At 31.5% G+C, this 17,866-nt stretch overlaps 1 protein-coding gene across 1 annotated transcript; it reads right to left on the reverse strand.

The window, feature by feature from the left end:
• Positions 1–9,962: 9,962 nt before the first annotated feature.
• LOC131613987 (non-seed lectin-like) lies at positions 9,963–10,972 on the reverse strand. The gene has a single exon (XM_058885620.1). It carries the CDS (start codon positions 10,950–10,952, stop codon positions 10,080–10,082), a length of 873 nt encoding a protein of 290 aa, XP_058741603.1. The 5' UTR covers positions 10,953–10,972; the 3' UTR covers positions 9,963–10,079.
• Between the last annotated feature and the right edge of the window lie 6,894 nt (positions 10,973–17,866).

The following is a 17,866-nucleotide window of genomic DNA, read 5'->3' on the forward strand; positions in this document are numbered from 1 at the left end:
ACTCACTTTTATTAACTTCCACAAACCTCATTATTATTAACTTCCACAATTATTAGTAACCTCCACATGCAATTTTTTTATTTAAACGTGTTTTGGTAAATTTTATGACAATAATTATAGATTTTCCTTCTCTTCTATCAAAAACTATTTATCTCATTATCATTTTTATAATACTGAAATTTGATCACTAGAGCAATAGATTGAACAAAGTGAATGTAGTTACCACCATGTGTCAGTGTAGTTGTTAATCAATCTCTATTCACTTTCTTTCTATTTTTTCCCTTTCAGTTTTGGTTGAAATTTCTCTTTTTATACGCTTTCATTTTGCAGGATAAAAGAAGATAAATATGTCATAATATAATCATGACCAAGTTTAAATGGATTGATGAATAATATCGGGGCATGAAAGAAGTTAATTTTTGTTTTAGTGAATATAGTAATATATTTGGATATGCTTGCGTGCACGAAATTACTATTAAAATTGATCACTAACATCTTTTTATGAAAAATTTAAAAGCATGGGAATAATAGAATCAAAATGTCCCAAATGCTTTCTTTCAATTATTCTATTATGTTTTGTATTAACATTTTTTTTAGTGATTGCAGTGTGTATATCAATCTTATTTCTATTCAACTGTTGTAATTTGCATCTTATGAGAAATTAATTTTGAAATAGCAAAGTATCTCATTAATGACTTAGGATCTGTTTGACACAGTTTTATAAAATTAAAACTGTTTCTAACAACACTTTAAAATTGACAATTTAAAAAACGGTAACTACCATAAAATGTTTTAGTTTTCATTTTTCACTTTTAGTTTTCAAACAAGGTAAGCAAAATAAGAACACGTTCTTTTTTTATTAATGGTAATATAATAATTAATTGACAACACTTTTATTTTATTTTATTATTTCAATCTCTTGCATTTAACTATTTCAATAACTTTGAGTTGTTATTTAAACCATATTTTCATATGACATTTGTTTTGATTTATCATATAAAATTATTACTCTTAATCATATAAAAATATTGTTGTTTAGTTTATCAAACCATCTATCAACCATGTCATACAACTAACTTAAAATTATCAAAGTGATTTGACATGATACATGGTGGTAATTGGTTAATTAACAGTATAAAAATGTCACAATTATTTTTAGAGTAAGATTAAACTATAAGTCTTACATCTGTATATAACTACATATGAAATATTACATCTGTATATAACTACATATGAAATACAGAAATTAGAACTCATCGATTTTACTTTTTTAAAATTAGAGAGAGGGGGGAGAGAGAGTGAGGGGAGAGAGAGAGAGAGGAGAGAGGAGGGATAGGGAGGAGAAATTTGAACTCACCGATTTTACTTTTTTAATATTAGAGGGAGGGGGAGAGAGTGTGAGGGGAGGGAGAGAGAGGGAAGGGAGAGGAGAGGGGAGGGACAGGGAGGAGAAATTTGAACTCACCGATTTTACTTTTTTAATATTAGATAGAGGTGGGAGAGAGTGAGGGGAGGGAGGGAGAGGGTAGGGAGAGGAGAGGGGAGGGACTGGGAGGAGAAATTTAAACTCACCGATTTTACTTTTTTAATATTAGAGAGAGGGGAGAGAGAGTGAGGGGAGGGAGAGAGAGGGAACGGAGAGGAGAGGGGAGGGATAGTGAGGGAGATAGAGAGGGGGAGGGAGCGAGAGAGGGATAGGCGGGGGAGAGGGAGGAAGGGAAAGAGAGGGAGGGAGAGGGAGAGATGGGAGGGAGAGGGGATGGAGGGAGAGAGGGGGGATGGAGTGAGAGAATTGGGGAGAGAGAGAGAGAGAGAGAGAGAGAGAGAGAGAGAGAGTAGGAGGGAGAGAGGGGAAAAAGAGGGACGGGGAGAGGGGAGAGAGACTTTATTTAACATTTAATTTTGTATAATTATTAAATTGGTCTCAAGAACACTTTTTTTAGTGTTGATTACTCGGGCTTCGGTAGTAAATTATGAAAACATATTTATGAGGTGAATATTTTTGTATCTTTGTTTTTAAATAATTGTATTTAAATAATATTCATTTTAAGGGGACATATGTGAAAAACATCATAAAAGAGGTGTTCTCTCAATAGAATTCTATTAGTTTGATATAAGAGAATAATAAAATTATTATGTATAGAAAATTCACTAAAACACTTTTAAAACATACATTTATCATCTTGATTTTAATTCTGCTAATTGCTTCTAAAAAATATTATTCTTAAGGCGACGTACAATAAAAACCTCATAAAAAAATACACACACATTCATTTTTCCCAATTGTCCGCGTTAAAAAAAGCGGACAAACGGGCACGGGAGTGTGTAGAGTCGTGTGTTTGTGTGTTGCAATTTTATAAAATGATAATAATTTAAGCAACTTCCAGTGACCACTATTTATTAACAAATGAGTATTTATGGGAGTGTGTAAAGTCGTGTGTTTGTGTGTTGCAATTTTATAAAATGATAATAATTTAAGCAACTTCCAGTGACCACTATTTATTAACAAATGAGTATTTTTTTTCTTTATACCACCGGTTTAGTCCGGTTTTTTTTGGCTTTATACCACCGGTTTAGTCCGGTTCGGGGGCAAGTTCTGGCATCAAGTGGTTCCATCCCCCTCCCGATTGCAGTTGCGGGGGATCGAACCTTGGTTCTCCCTACCAAATCCAGCGCCAATCACCACTGGACCAACTAACAATTGGCTAACAAATGAGTATTTAAGTAACTTCTAATAACAACTCTTTATTAAATTTTAAATACTTAAAAGTAAAAGAAATTAAATGTCTAACAATATTGGAGTTATAAAGAATGGAAGTTAACTTTTAAACTAGTCCCATGAATAACCCATGGAAGTTATAATAGAAGTTATAGGGAGATAGATCTACAAATCAAATCCACACCACAAATAAAGTAAAATCCGGCGTATAAAGAAATGCAAAAATATAATAAACATAATTTTGAGAAATAATTCAAAAACTAATCATGCTATCCAAAGTTAAAACTCATTTTGTGGATATGTTAGTCTTAATTTTTTTTAGCCACTTTTGCACCTATGATATTAGACAAACAATAATAATTAGTACATATTAAGAATAAAATAATCAAAGAACGATAAATAAATTAGAAAAATGAAAGAGAACAAATATAAAATGTGGTTCACTAATACATATATCAAGGTGGTGCTCGCGAGAAAATTATCATAAAAAAATCATATGGTGTGATTACAGTTCTTCTGTTTACTTTCTCCATCCATTAATAATATAATTTGCTATATAATAATTGAAAAACAGGAATAAAATTACATGAGAGTTATGTAATCAACATATGATTTTATCGTATTACCCGTATATTGAATATAAAGTTGAGACATAAACTGAATTGAAAGTTGAGTGTAATGTCTATCACTAATAAGAACCAACCATGCCTTTGGTTATTTAACTGTTAGGTGTGTAACATGGTTTTGAAAAAAAATGAATAAAGTAACTGTTTACGGTTATGTTCTTGTTTCTATGAATGTAAATGTATTCCTTCTTCAAAGTAAACTTATAAAGGAGGGGAGTTATTAACTTTTAAACCCTTCCCATGAATAATTGATAGAAGTTATTATTTTTAAATTGTATTTATTTTATTTATTAAAAAAAAGAAAATAAAGGGTATTTTAGGAAGTAAAATAGGCCAGCCCAAAATGATGTATTCCCTTTATATATAGTTATAAATATTACTAGAAAAAAAGAAATTACACAAGGATTGTATATATTTTACCACCCTCATCCACCCAAATACCCACCGGTAAAACAATAATGCCCCTGTATTTGCCTTTGAGGTCTCTGATTCTGATTTTCCTGAGGTGTGTTGGGGCCTGTTCTGATTCGTTTAAGGCAGATGTGCTTGATGCGATGGTATCGGGACAACAGTCGGATCATACAACTCTTCGACCATTTCTTCCCAGTTTTCGGTGCTTCCAAAGAGATTGGTGCCCATGTTGTCAAAGTTGGGTTGTGTTGGTTGATTACGTGTTGGTGGGTGGTTTGTATAATAGGGTTAATGAATCGTTTTGGAAACAAAGCAATGGTTCTTGTGGTGGTTGAAAGACATGCGATGGTTGGGTGCTTCGGTGGTGTGATGTTTGGTTGTACATTGGTTGGATGCTATGGTAGGATGGGGAGGTATCATATGTGTCATTGGTGTTGTGGTAAGATGTGGTGGTAGCATATTGTTGGTTGCGGTCCAGGTCATGCTCTTGGTTTTGTGTTTGTGTGTGTGGCATGAATTGTTGGTGCATTTGGGTGGATGTGGTGGTGTAAGGTTGTTAGCTTTCAGTGGGTTGACAATGTTGTTGGGTTTGGTATTATTGTGGGGTTGGTTGTTGAGCGTATGATGAATCTCTTTGGCGTAGGTAGACCAAATAGGTCTCCAGATACATAAACAAATTTGTTGAAACTGATGTATACCAGTTCATATAATGGCGAGTTGGTCTAACATCATGCTGGAAGATTGGTTCATTTATGACCAATTCACGTTGGTACCTCCATTAACGACATGCATCTCTAGAGAAGTCTCTCAAATCATCAAATCTCCATTGGTCATCTACTCTTAATTGATCCCATTCTCCCAAACACTTCGGGGGATCTGGGATACCTTGTTGAATGTCGAACTACAACTTCACACGGTCACTTTGTGCATCTCCACAGTAGTGAACCTGATGATTGTTGTTTTTGTAGTCCAAACTTCAGCATCCTCATGGTTAATCTCATGGTAATATTAAACTAAATTAATGAGGTGTCTATATGTAATACCTCATCGGGTCCAATATGATCCAAAATATTTCGATAGACTACTATTGTGTTTCTAGGAGTATTGTTGTAGTTCATCTCTTGAACGGACCACTTCTATTGAAAATAGTGAATATAAATTAAATATCGTTGTTTATAATATAAAATAAGTAAATTGAATAATATAGTAAAAAGTGACTAAATAATATCATAATATAACACAAAGCTTTCATTATTTTTCCTTGCTTGGTAGAATTTTCTGTTAATATAATTCTTGAATAATGTTGTTTAAGGGATTTGAGATTAATACCTTGGCCCCTTGATCTTTCTTCAAATAAAGAGGCACCCAAATTTTTTTCGCATATGGCGTTGTCATGGTTGACTCGACCATTAACAACCTTACCATTGATAGGTAGAACTAATAACATGTCAACATTCTCTAGGGTGACGATACATTCGCCACATGGAAGATGAAACGTGTGTGTTTCGGGTCTCCACCTTTCCACCAATGCGAGAATAAATTTATAATAAACATGGTAATTGATTATGTTGAGAAAATGACCAAAACTTGCATGTCGTAAATACGGTTAAATATGTTCGTCGTGTAGGACATATTCATGCACATGGCAAAGAACTCTCTTAGGATGCGTTAAGGTGGATTGATAATATTCCAGGGGAGAAGTGGACCTAGGCATTTGACAAAGGTCAGCAATGGGGCCACATGACAACAAATCTAATGGAATCAATGAAATTTGTCTTCAAAGGCATCAGAAACCTACCGATAACCGCATTGGTGAGAGCAACATATTGTAGGTTGGAGTCACTGTTCGATACCATAGGTTCAAAATGGATGTCAATGTTACAATTAGGGAAATTGTATAGTTAAAGCTCTATGAAATTTATTTAGGAGGAAACTGCCAAAGCTAACACACATGGTGTTATAATGTTTGACCATATTAAAGGTTGGTTCAGTGTACATGAGATAATAGATCATAATGAGGGAAGACCAAGGGATACTAATGGTCAAACTAGGTAGAGTTTGATGCGATTGTAGAAAGTTTCAAGCCTTTCGTATGCCTTGCTCTCATGTCATAGCGGCATGTTCACATTCTTTCCTGGACGCTAGAAGACATATATCCCCCGTTTTCAAAGTCGAAAACGTATTAGATGTGTACATCAATACCTTCTCGATGGTAGCCAAGGAGGATTATTGGCCTGCGTATCAAGGGGACATTGTTTGGCACAATGAGCAAATGCGAAGGAAGAAAAAGGGTCGTCCTAAAAACACATGTATTCAAACCGAAATGGATAGGGAAAACTAAATGATAAGATTATGCAGTACATGCCTTCAACCCGGACACAATGGAAAAAATTGTCCGAATATTGGGTCTAGCACTGCAATATAATTTGTATATGTCAGCCTTGATATGTAATTTATTTGTTGTCACAAAGAAATTTCAATTTAAATTCAACTTTCATTTCATATTCAAGACAACATTCGAGTACAATAAAATAAAGACAACCACGCATACAACAACAACACAATAAACAAATAACGACTAAACAAGAATTGTTTTGTTTAAGGTTGGAGAAAATTTATTAAAACAAGAATTGTTTGAGTTATCTATTTTGATTAGTTACGAATAACATCGGTAATATTGTGATGTTTATAAATATATAGGAGACATGTTCCCTTTGGTTAAAATGACATGTTTGTCTTGTTGCTTTAAAAATCTTATACATTCCGCATGTGTTGCTACATATCAAATACACTTGAATGAATCCAAAAATTTCTAAAGTTCATGAGTCCTTATCACTAAAATGGATTGTACAATTAAGCATGCATATCCACGAGAAAAGAGACAAATTTCTACCATAAGAGATGCATTATAGCTAACTTTGAAATAACGCCAAATTTAAGACATTTCTACATGTGTTTATTTCCTTTTTTATTTATAACGAACTACGACTAGAGAACTATGCCAATTTGTTCTTTTTGGATTTTGATTAATTGATATTATATTGAAAGAGTTAGGTAACATCTTTTGCAGGTCAGTTTAATAATTTAGTTACAGATGTGTCAATCAAAAAAAGGAGATACCCACATATCTTTCAATCTTCTTCTCCTCCTCATTCTAAAGAGTCATATTGTTTAATCACTAGAGAAACTGAATTACAATGAAAAAATTCAAATACAAGGATAAACTCTATAATATATGTCAGCATTGCATATGCGCTTTTATAACAAAAAGGATGTTTCCTTCTTCATCTTCTTTAGAAGAGTCTCCACCAAAGGAGTAAAAAAAGCCATTCCTTACCAAAAAAAAAAACACTCAGACAAATCACCAGGTTTAAACCTTTCCACTGAATTGTGTTGTTTAGAAAAAAATGATTTTGAAAAACTTTGTAGAGTAAAATTAGAGTTTAAAAATATTTTTAAACTCTTAACGGTGGAAATAAAATGCAGAAATTAAAATGATAGGAAAAAGTAGAACATCGAGAGTTATAGAGATTCAGTCAAAACAGAATAACCTACTCCTTTCCCAAAGAACATGTCTTGAGAGTTTTCACTAAACTTAAGAGCTTTTAATAGGATGTACTCACAAACCCTCATATACAAGAAAAGATGGTTGACCTCCAACCAAAAAATACAAGACTTCGCAATATGGCGGTTTGAGTGATCTCTTCCAAACGCCATATCGAAGAGGTTAGTCTCTTCTACACACGATAGATTGAAGAGTTTAGTCTTCTTTCCACAAACAAGAATCTTGGAGTAATTAGTCTTCAAGTTTTTAAATATTGCAAGCTTTTATCACGCGTTGAGCTCATGAACCTTAAATTTTGGTTTTGTACGGGCTAACCAATAACCTGTGAGATTTTAATATCGGTCTAATCTCAAACCTTATACAAGCTTTTGCCACGGAATAAGCTTTAATCTAATATTTGTTTTATCACAGACTGACCAAGATCCTAAAGAGATTTTACCACATGCTAATCTCGAACCTAAACACGACTTAGATCACATAATCCTTAAACCAAAATTATGGCAGTTTTACAAAAAGAGTATAACCAATTCCAAGATCCAAGGACTATTGCCGACATACATTCATCAAATTTGAAGACGACTCCCTTAAAAATGGCGCTGTTATAGTGCAGCCATAGACTTCAAGCCGTGACTAGCCAAATTACGGCAATTATAGTCCTTTTCATTTTGCACGTCACTTTCTCCCCGTGATAAAAGAAGGCCATAAACTCTTCCAAGGACAACTCCAAGGTTTGTGATCTTAAATAATCATATAACTTAATATTAATTTTATTTATCTAACCTTTCTTTTGTTTTATATCTGAAACAAATGCTTGCAAAAGCCATTGAGAATATACTTGGATCCAACATTTGTTCTTTTCCAACATTCAATGAAATGAAGATCCAAAATCTGATCTTTACTAATAGAGATGGCGATAAATCAGATTCAAAATTTGTTATATATTTTTACTTTAATATTCCGTGTAAACAATATAATATTTTATGTAAACAAATTAATTTATTAATATTATGTATAAACAATGTAATTTGTATGTAAAAAAATTATTTTTTCCCTCGAATTTGGTCATAAACCAATAGGTATTTGACATTAGTTTTGAAAATATAAAATAGTTATTGATGGGGAATGAACCATTGATTATTTCAAATTTCATCTCGGTTATTCAAAAACGGAGGGGTAAAGTGAAAAAATTTCATGATGTCCTTCGTTACTTCGCCTCTGTAACTGAGGTTAAATCCTCTTCGCTTCCAAGGTTAAATATGTTTTTTTGCAGTAGTGGCATGCAGTTGATGCTACCTTCTTGAATATTTTATTATGTAATATAAAATTATGTATAGATTATATGAAGTCAATTAATTAATTAATTAATTAATGTAGTATAAAAAATATTGGTAGCGATTAGAGGTGATAATGGATATGGTATGAATAGGGTACTATAATACTTGTCTCCGTATTCATAGTTAAAGAAAAATTCATATCTAATTTCATACTCGAGTGGACATTAAACTTTATACTTATATTTGTATTCTATGAGTATCTAATACCCGTATGGGTACACATTACTCGCCACTCTAATAAAAATAAATCTATTAATTAAAAAATAGGTGAGGCCTAGGTTACCTCATAAAAAATATATGTCCAATCAAATTATGACACATATATTTCAATAATACATACATTAAATAAGGTCTTAATCTTACACACACGACTATTTAATATCGTTTTATTAATTCAAGAGTAAAATTTTATTTTTCCATTTACACATGTCTATTTATAAGTGGTTCCACGTCATAATGGATAATTTACTCGTCTTTTTGTCAAGGCAGCCTAGAAAAAACCTAAAAAATATCTTATCATTTTAAATTTTTAATAAAATTAATATAAAATTAAAAAAATTCACTGTTGAATTATGAAATAAACTATCACATATATTTAATATGTATAATAGTTTAATTGTAATGTATTGTTTTAAAGAGATAGACATACATTTTTTATATGATAATATAAATTAAAATATATAAATATATATTGTATGGATATGAGATTGGATGTGTACTAAAGTATATATATCCGCGCTCGTAGTATATATATCCGCGCTCGTAACCGCTTATTTTAGTGGATAATTACGCATTCTCGTGTTCATATTGTATGTTGGGTGTTTTTATCTTACCAGTTGTGTGTATTTTTATTTTAATACCCATTGAATATAAGTATAATTTTCATCCTACTAGCTGCTGTTGAAATTTGCAAAAGGAAAAGGATTAAGTCTAAAAGGTGATTAGTTTATGGTTGTGTGCAGCTTGCTCAAGTTTATATGAGGAGTTTTTTAGGCTCCCCAAGTTGGGTCCGAAAGTTGGCTCCGGACTCCTTCGAACTCAGGAGTTTTTTAGGCTCCCCACGTAGTCTCCGAAAGTTGGCTCCGGGCTCCTTCACGCCTTTGAGGCCCAAGCTCCACCGCTAGACCAACCCTCTCGGGTTAGGATCTTTTATTGTTGAAAAATCTTTTGTCAATTGATTTAATTAAATAAAAACTGTAATATAACTTAATTTACAAGCTTGAGTACTCAAGGTCCTGGATCCTTAATAGTGATGACAAGTTGCTTAATTAAGACAAAAGAAAATGGAGAAGGTAGATTAAGAAACATTAATAGAAACATGGTCTTTATTTTAAAAGAAAACACGTACATAGAGGTCACACATACTGCTTAAAATAAAGAAAATCACACAAGCTGCTAGCTAGCATAGCTTGCAACAACATTATTCATATGTCTGAGACACTGCTGGTTGTTTTTTCCAAGTTTGATCTAAATGACCATGAATGGATGTTGTGTGCTGCACCATTTATTGAAGTAGCAGAAAAACCAATCCTAACAATGTTGGGAAGCACAGCTTTCAAATCAACCGCTTGTGAAATGGTAGAAATTTTACCATTTGCATAAGTGACAACAACAGTCAATGCGTTAGAAGGAGAGTCATAGATTATAGTTACTTTAGTCAATGAACCACTCACCCAGTTCCATTTCACGGTTTTGGTGGAAATTAAGGAGTTGATGTCGATTCCAATATGTCTGTTATAGGGATCAACAGAATTGGGATAAAGGTCAAACTCGACACCAACAAATTGATTGACTGAAGTTTTACTATCAACTACTCCAAGATATAAACTGTCTGAGTTGTCGGGAATCACAGTGTCTTTTGGTGCAATGAAAAAGACTAGTCCATCAGTTGGGGAACGTCCTTCCGCGTTGGCTATGGCGAAAGAAAAGGAAGTGACAAAGCTGGCCACATTGCCAGTAACATTGTCCCAAAGGGTTAAGGGTGTTGTATATAAGGTACGACCGGTAGTTGGAAGAGTTATAGATGGAGGAAGTGGTGTACTGTTGGTCAGTGCCAAGACACCATTGGATAAAATCTGGGCATCGCCTTGGAGGGTGATAGCAGGATTACGAGGGGAGAATTTGGTGAAACTGAAGGAAAGTGCTTGAACTGAGTTTATATTTGTGGCTAACAAAATAAAAACGACTGAAACAAGGAAGAATAGTTCCTGAGTGGGAAGGTTTGTGCGATAAAAAGCTATTGTAAGTACTGTGAAATTTTGATAGGTAGGAATGAATGAGGATCCTTGGTTTCTCATATATTTATATGCACCAGGGTTTACTTTTTCTCTCACATATAATTAAGAATATACCTACCTCCAAAAATGACATTAATATTTATACTAAACACTACGTTGAAAAGTGTTTTTTTATTTAAAATAAAAAAATTATTATTAAGAAAATATTTTTAAAAAATTATTTTATAATATAAATATAAGATTATGTTGTTAACTAATTTCACCGTTGCATTAACCACACATATGTATGTTAACCACTTATTTATTTTTATAATTTACTAACCACTTTTTCTATTTTATTAAACATTTTTAGATATTAAATTATAAAATGTCTTTAGTAATTTTCACATTTTATTAATCAACTTTATTTTATTAACTAAGACGATTTTATATTTGAAAATTTATTAAACAATTTATGATATATATTAATCTATTTTATAAATCTCATTAACAATAACTGATTTTTATTCCTTTAGATTTAAGGAAGAACTTTATAAATAATAGATTAGATATGCCTTCTTATATAGGTACATTTCTTATTGATGGATTGGGGTTTGCCCCTTCATATTTTTGGAGGATATTGACTTTCTTCTTCTTTTTGTTTTCCTTTATATATATATATATATATATATATATATATATATATATATATATATATATATATATATATATATATATATATATATATATATATATATATATATATAAAAGCTCAATAACCAAATAATGACATATCTTAACCAGTTTATTATACTTAATTAATCAATTTTATTTTATCGAATTTTAATGTCAAAACAAATTAACCAAACTATATATTGCATTAACCAAAATTGTAAACGTTAGTTATACTTAATTAATCAATTTTATTTTATCGAATTTTAATGTCAAAACAAATTAACCAAATTATATATTGCATTAACATAATTGTAACGTTAGTTGGACGTTTCGTCGTATTTATGAATAGTAAAATACGATGTAGGTGTAAAAATTTGGTGTTAATATAGCATTTTTCTTAATAATATTACTAGAGAAAAAGAAATTACACAAGAATTGAATATATTTTACCGCCCTCATCCACCCAAATGCCCACCGGTAAAATAATAATGCCCCTGTATTTGCCTTTGAAGCCTCTGATTCTGATTTTTCTGAGGTGTGTTGAGGCCTGATCTGATTCGTTTAAGGCAGATGTGCTTAATGCGATGGTCTCGGGAAAACAGTCGGATCATACAACTCTTTGACCATTTCTTCCCAGTTTTCGGTGCTTCCAAAGAGATTGGTGCCCATGTTGTCGAAGTTGGGTCGTGTTGGTTGATTACGTGTTGGTGGGTGGTTTGTATAATAGAGTTAATGAATCATTTTGGAAACAAAGCAATGGTTCTTGTGGTGATTGAAGGACATGCGATGGTTGGGTGCTTCGGTGGTGTAATGTTTGGTTGTACATTGGTTGGATACTATGGTAGGATGGGGAGGTATCATATGTGTCATTGGTGTTGTGGTAAGATGTGGTGGCAACATATTGTTGGTTGCGCTCCAGGTCATGCTCTTGGTTTTGTGTTTGTGTGTGTGGCATGAATTGTTGGTACATTTGGGTGGATGTGGTGGTGTAAGGTTGTTAGCTTTCAGTGGGTTGACAATGTTGTTGGGTTTGGTATTATTGTGGGGTTGGTTGTTGAGCGTATGATGAATCTCTTTGGCGTAGGTAGACCAAATAGGTCTTCGGATACATAAACAAATTTGTTGAAACCGATGGATACCAGTTCATATAATGGCGAGTTGGTCTAATTAACATCATGCTGGAATATTGGTTCATTTATGACCAATTCACGTTGGTACCTCCATTAACGACATGCATCTCTAGAGAAGTCTCTCAAATCATCAAATCATCAAATCTCCATTGGTCATCTACTCTTAATTGATGCCATTCTCCCAAACACTTTGGGGGATATGGGATACCTTGTTGAATGTCGAACTACAACTTCACACGGTCACTCTGGTGCATCTCCATAGTAGTGAACCTGATGGTTGTTGTTTTTGTAGTCCAAACTTCAGCATCCTCATGGTTAATCTCATGGTTGAGACCTAGATACGACCTCCAGACAAAATGCAGAGGAAAAATAAGCTATTTTCATGGTAATATTAAACTAAATTAATGAGGTGTCTATATGTAATACCTCATCGGGTCCAATATGATCCAAAATATTTCGATAGACTACTATTGTATTTCTAGGAGTATTGTTGTAGTTCATCTCTGGAACGGACCACTTCTATCGAAAATAGTGAATATAAATTAAATATCGTTGTTTATAATATAAAATAAGTAAATTGAATAATATAGTAAAAAGTGACTAAATAATATCATAATATAACACAGAGCTTTCATTATTTTTCCTTGCTCGGTAGAATTTTCTGTTAATATCATTCTTGAATAATGTTGTTTAAGGGACTTGAGATTAATACCTTGGCCCCTTGATCTTTCTTCAAATAAAGGGGCACCCAAAAGTTTTTCGCATATGGCGTTGTCTTGGTTGACTCGACCATTAACAACCTTACCATTGATAGGTAGAACCAATAACATGTCAACATTCTCTAGGGTGACGATACATTCGCCACATGGAAGATGAAACCTGTGTGTTTCGGGTCTCCATCTTTCCACCAATGCGAGAATAAATTTATAATAAACATGGTAATTGGTTATGTTGAGTAAATGACCAAAACCTGCATGTCGTAAATACGGTTAAATATGTTCGTCATGTAGGACATATTCATGCACATGGCAACGAAATCTCTTAGGATGCGTTAAGGTGGATTGATAATATTCAAGGGGAGAAGTGGACCTGGGCATTTGACAAGGTCAGCGATGGGGCCACATGACAACAAATCTAATGGAATCAATGAACTTTGTCTTCAAAGGCATAAGAAACCTACCGATAATCGCATTGGTGAGAGCAACATATTGTAGGTTGGAGTCACTATTCGATACCATAGGTTCAAAATGGATGTCAATGTTACAATTAGGGAAATTGTTTAGTTAAAGCTCTATGAGACAATGAGAATTATGATTGTCGGTGTAGACAATGAAGATTGAAGACCATTACAATCAAGGTGGAGATTGTTGGGGTTGATTGTATGTCTAATGTTGCCTAAATTCTTAAATAAAGAAGAAAGTTAAAAAGTAGCTATTTGAGAAGTCTCACGTTGCTTAGTGTGGTGAAGCAAGGGGGAGACCAAGGCTATATATTGGACCTAAGTTCTTTGTTTTTAAATACACTAGTAAAAAAAAGCACTTTAAGCTTATATTTGGTTTTCTTTGTTCTCTTATGCTCTTGTATTAGAGTGTTGTGAGATTTAGTTTAAATATTTGCTTTGTAAGAGTGTGGGTGTACTAGGAGATTGAGGTGAGAGTAGAGAAGTCTATGTGTTGTAAAATTTTCACATAGTAATAATTCTCTGGTTGTCTATTTAGACAACGGTTTGTGGAGTCAATCTCCATATCTGTTTTAAAAGACCATGGATGTCGCAAACATTTACAATTTCTAGATGAAAAATATTAATGTATAGCGTTGGATGAATGTGAAGATTCTTTAGCGTAAAGCCAGAAACTAGGTCAGAGAAACTAGGTCAGAGTATGCTTTAAATCAATTTATTAAATTTTTAAATTAAGAACTATTTTTGAGATATATTTGAGAATGGTTCATATATAGTTTAAAATATTTGACAACTCTTGGAAAGAGTAATGTTATCTTAACATCTAAAAACAATTATTTATTACTATTATTGTGTTTATATTTAGATCTTTAATTTAAATATTATTAATACTTATTTTGATATCTGTGCCCATCAGTGAAATATATTTATTTATATGTTAAATTATTTTCATTTCAGTTAAAAAATGAAGTTTTGTTGTCACATATGCGCATGTAACATGCGGAGGAAATTTAAATGCTAATAATAAAGAAGAGAGATGTGTTTTATGTAAGGTTTCCTTAAGACAGTACTTTTCTAACATACTAGTAAGATGCGTTGTATAAGTAAATCTATTTGCTTATATTTAGACATATATATCAATTTGAAATGAATTGTTTAATTATAAGAAAATAATGATCATACAAACTCAATCATCCAATTTGATATAGTATAAAATATATTTAAATACAAATGTAAATTTAAAATAAATTACTTAATTGTAAATTAACAATGATCATATAAATTCATTTGTATTAAGTAACTCTAAAAAAAAAATTTGTGACATGGAGAAAGAAAAAAAAAACAGAAATTTTTTATATTTGGAAATAAAGAATGTCTCTCAATTAGAGTTGAAAATAGATTGGGCCGAGTTAGCTTTTACCAAGCCTGAGCCTGATATATTAAAAATTTCAAAACCTAAGTCTGGCCTATAGGCTATAGTCTATCGTATGCTTATTTTTAGGGCTGAGTTTAGATTTTTGAATGCCTGATTGACCTACTAGCCTACTTAAATACCTACTTTATTTGAACTTTTGTATATAAGAAATTTCACTAATGTAAAATAGACTAATAAATTAAAAGATCAACTAGCATAACTGTTTGTTTCCATTGACTCATTCGAGTTTATCTATTAGCACAGGTTTTGTGATACTCTTTGTTTAAGATAACGTATTGAAATAACTTATGACAACAACTTATAACATTGTTCATAAGGATTTTTCAAATTATTCTCATAATTTCTTCAAAATAACTATGCTTTATTTTGCTATTTTAATTCAAAGTGTAAAATACGATATAACTAATCATTTTTTATTTAAACAAACCGACCTGATAGGTTTGAAAGACTTTTTATATGACTCGTGGCCTAATTTTTTTAGCAAAATAGACTATAAGAAAGCCTAAGTTTTTTCTACTTTACAAAAAAAGTATGGTCTGGCCTAGACCTGTGTAGGTTAAGCTGTAGGTCCCTGTTAGTTGGTCTGACCTATTCTCACTGCTACTCTCAATTAAAGAAAGATAATTATCGATTAAAATAAAACAAAAATTGTCGCAATAGTGACCTATGAGATATAAAGTTGATTGTCTACACCTCTATTGAGTATTATCCAATTTGATACGATATAAAATATATTTAGATACACATGTAAATTTAAAATGAGTACTTAATTGTAAAATAAATAATAATCATATAAATTCAATTGTATTAAATAATCATACCAAAAGAAGAAGAAAAATGAACCCGTGAGACGGAAAAAAAATTATATTTAAAAATAAATTTTTTGTCTCTCAATTAAAATAATTTGTGATTAAAATTAAAATAGATATTATGTTAATAATATCTAGTTAGTTGTAAAAACAATTTATTAAAATAGTTTGTTAGTTGTATAAGGATGCATTATTTTTTAATAAATATGAATGGTTTTTTAATAATTATGTTTTTATGTTGAAACTAAATTTTATAAAATATTATTTTTCATTAGATTAAAAGATTTATTTTTTTATTTATACTTAAAAATGAAGTTTTCATTTCATTTAAAATAAACTATTTACTATATGGTAAAATCTTTTTATTTCATTTTAAAAAAAAAGAAGTTTTACTGTCATAAGCGCATGGAACACGAGGAGAGCCAATCTAGACAGACTTGTTTTCAGTATGGGCCAATCTAGACAGTATGGGCCAATGTATGAAAATGAAAGAACGTACGACATGTATTAAACATGAAATAAATAAAGATTATTTTAAGTAAAAAAAGAATTTCATGTTTTTTTTAATTATTTGTAAACTTATTAATAAAAAAACTTAAAATTAGTTTAAATTTTTAAGGTTTTTGGATATGATTAAAATATAAAATAAAATTAAGAAGAAATATAAAAATTTAATTACTCTTAAGTTATTAATACAATTTTTATTTGGGTTACCATTTTATTTTCCAATTATTAATATAAAGTATAAATAATTTTGTCTAATTAATGTACATAATATTAATTAAAAATATAATTGAGAAAAATTAGTTCTTTGTCAAAAAATGAAACGACATTTAATTAATTAAGCATATTTTTAGTTTTCCATTATTGCATTTATTAAGGCTTTAAAAGAATCTTCAATCTCTCTATATTATTTTTTATTGGGTCATGCTAACGAGTGCTCCAGGGGCATTGGTTAATGATGCATTGTAAACTAAAATATTTTATTTATTTATAGAATATTTTTTATATTTTGAATCCTTAACCAGTGCCCATAGGGCACTCGTTAGCATTTCCCTTTTTTATTTTTTTATGTTATAATCTCTTCATTTTTTTAAATGAAGGGCCGAAGTCCGAAAAATAAAAACAATTACACAAACACCTCCCTAGAGGAAATAACACCAACTCCGCCGAAATTCAAAGTTGCAGAAGCTTCTTTATAGACTTAATAAGTATTTTCTAAACATCCTATATTAGCTAGGGCATTCGCACAAGAGTTAGCTTCTCTACAAGAATGGACCACTTGAACAAAATCAAAGATTTTACAACACGACATATGCACAGAACATCAACATTAGGGATTTCACAATTTTCATCAATATTCATTACACATTAATATCAATCAAGAGAACTAAAACCCTACATCTATTATTACCTCATATCAATCATAATTGAGAACCATTACCCAATATCACCTTAGATTTTCTCTAGAATTAGTTCTTCTTTCTCTATGGATGGACGTTCCCTTAGTACCATTGTGCCCTAACATCTTTCTCTTTTTCCTCCAACTTTTCACGCACAACATATAATGGTCTCTTTTTCCCTATTTTTCCCTTTTTCAATTATGGATTGTCCCTTACTATGCTTTTCCTCATATACCCTCAATTACTCTCATGCAATTACCTTTATGCCCTTAAAATCTCTACACACTCTAATTTATTCTATATTTCTAATAATTTTAATTATTAACAACATGAAAGTATTATTTTAATCTAATATATTTTCTA

The sequence above is a fragment of the Vicia villosa genome, linkage group LG1, assembly GCF_029867415.1.
Source record: "Vicia villosa cultivar HV-30 ecotype Madison, WI linkage group LG1, Vvil1.0, whole genome shotgun sequence".
NCBI classification, from domain to species: Eukaryota; Viridiplantae; Streptophyta; class Magnoliopsida; order Fabales; family Fabaceae; genus Vicia; species Vicia villosa.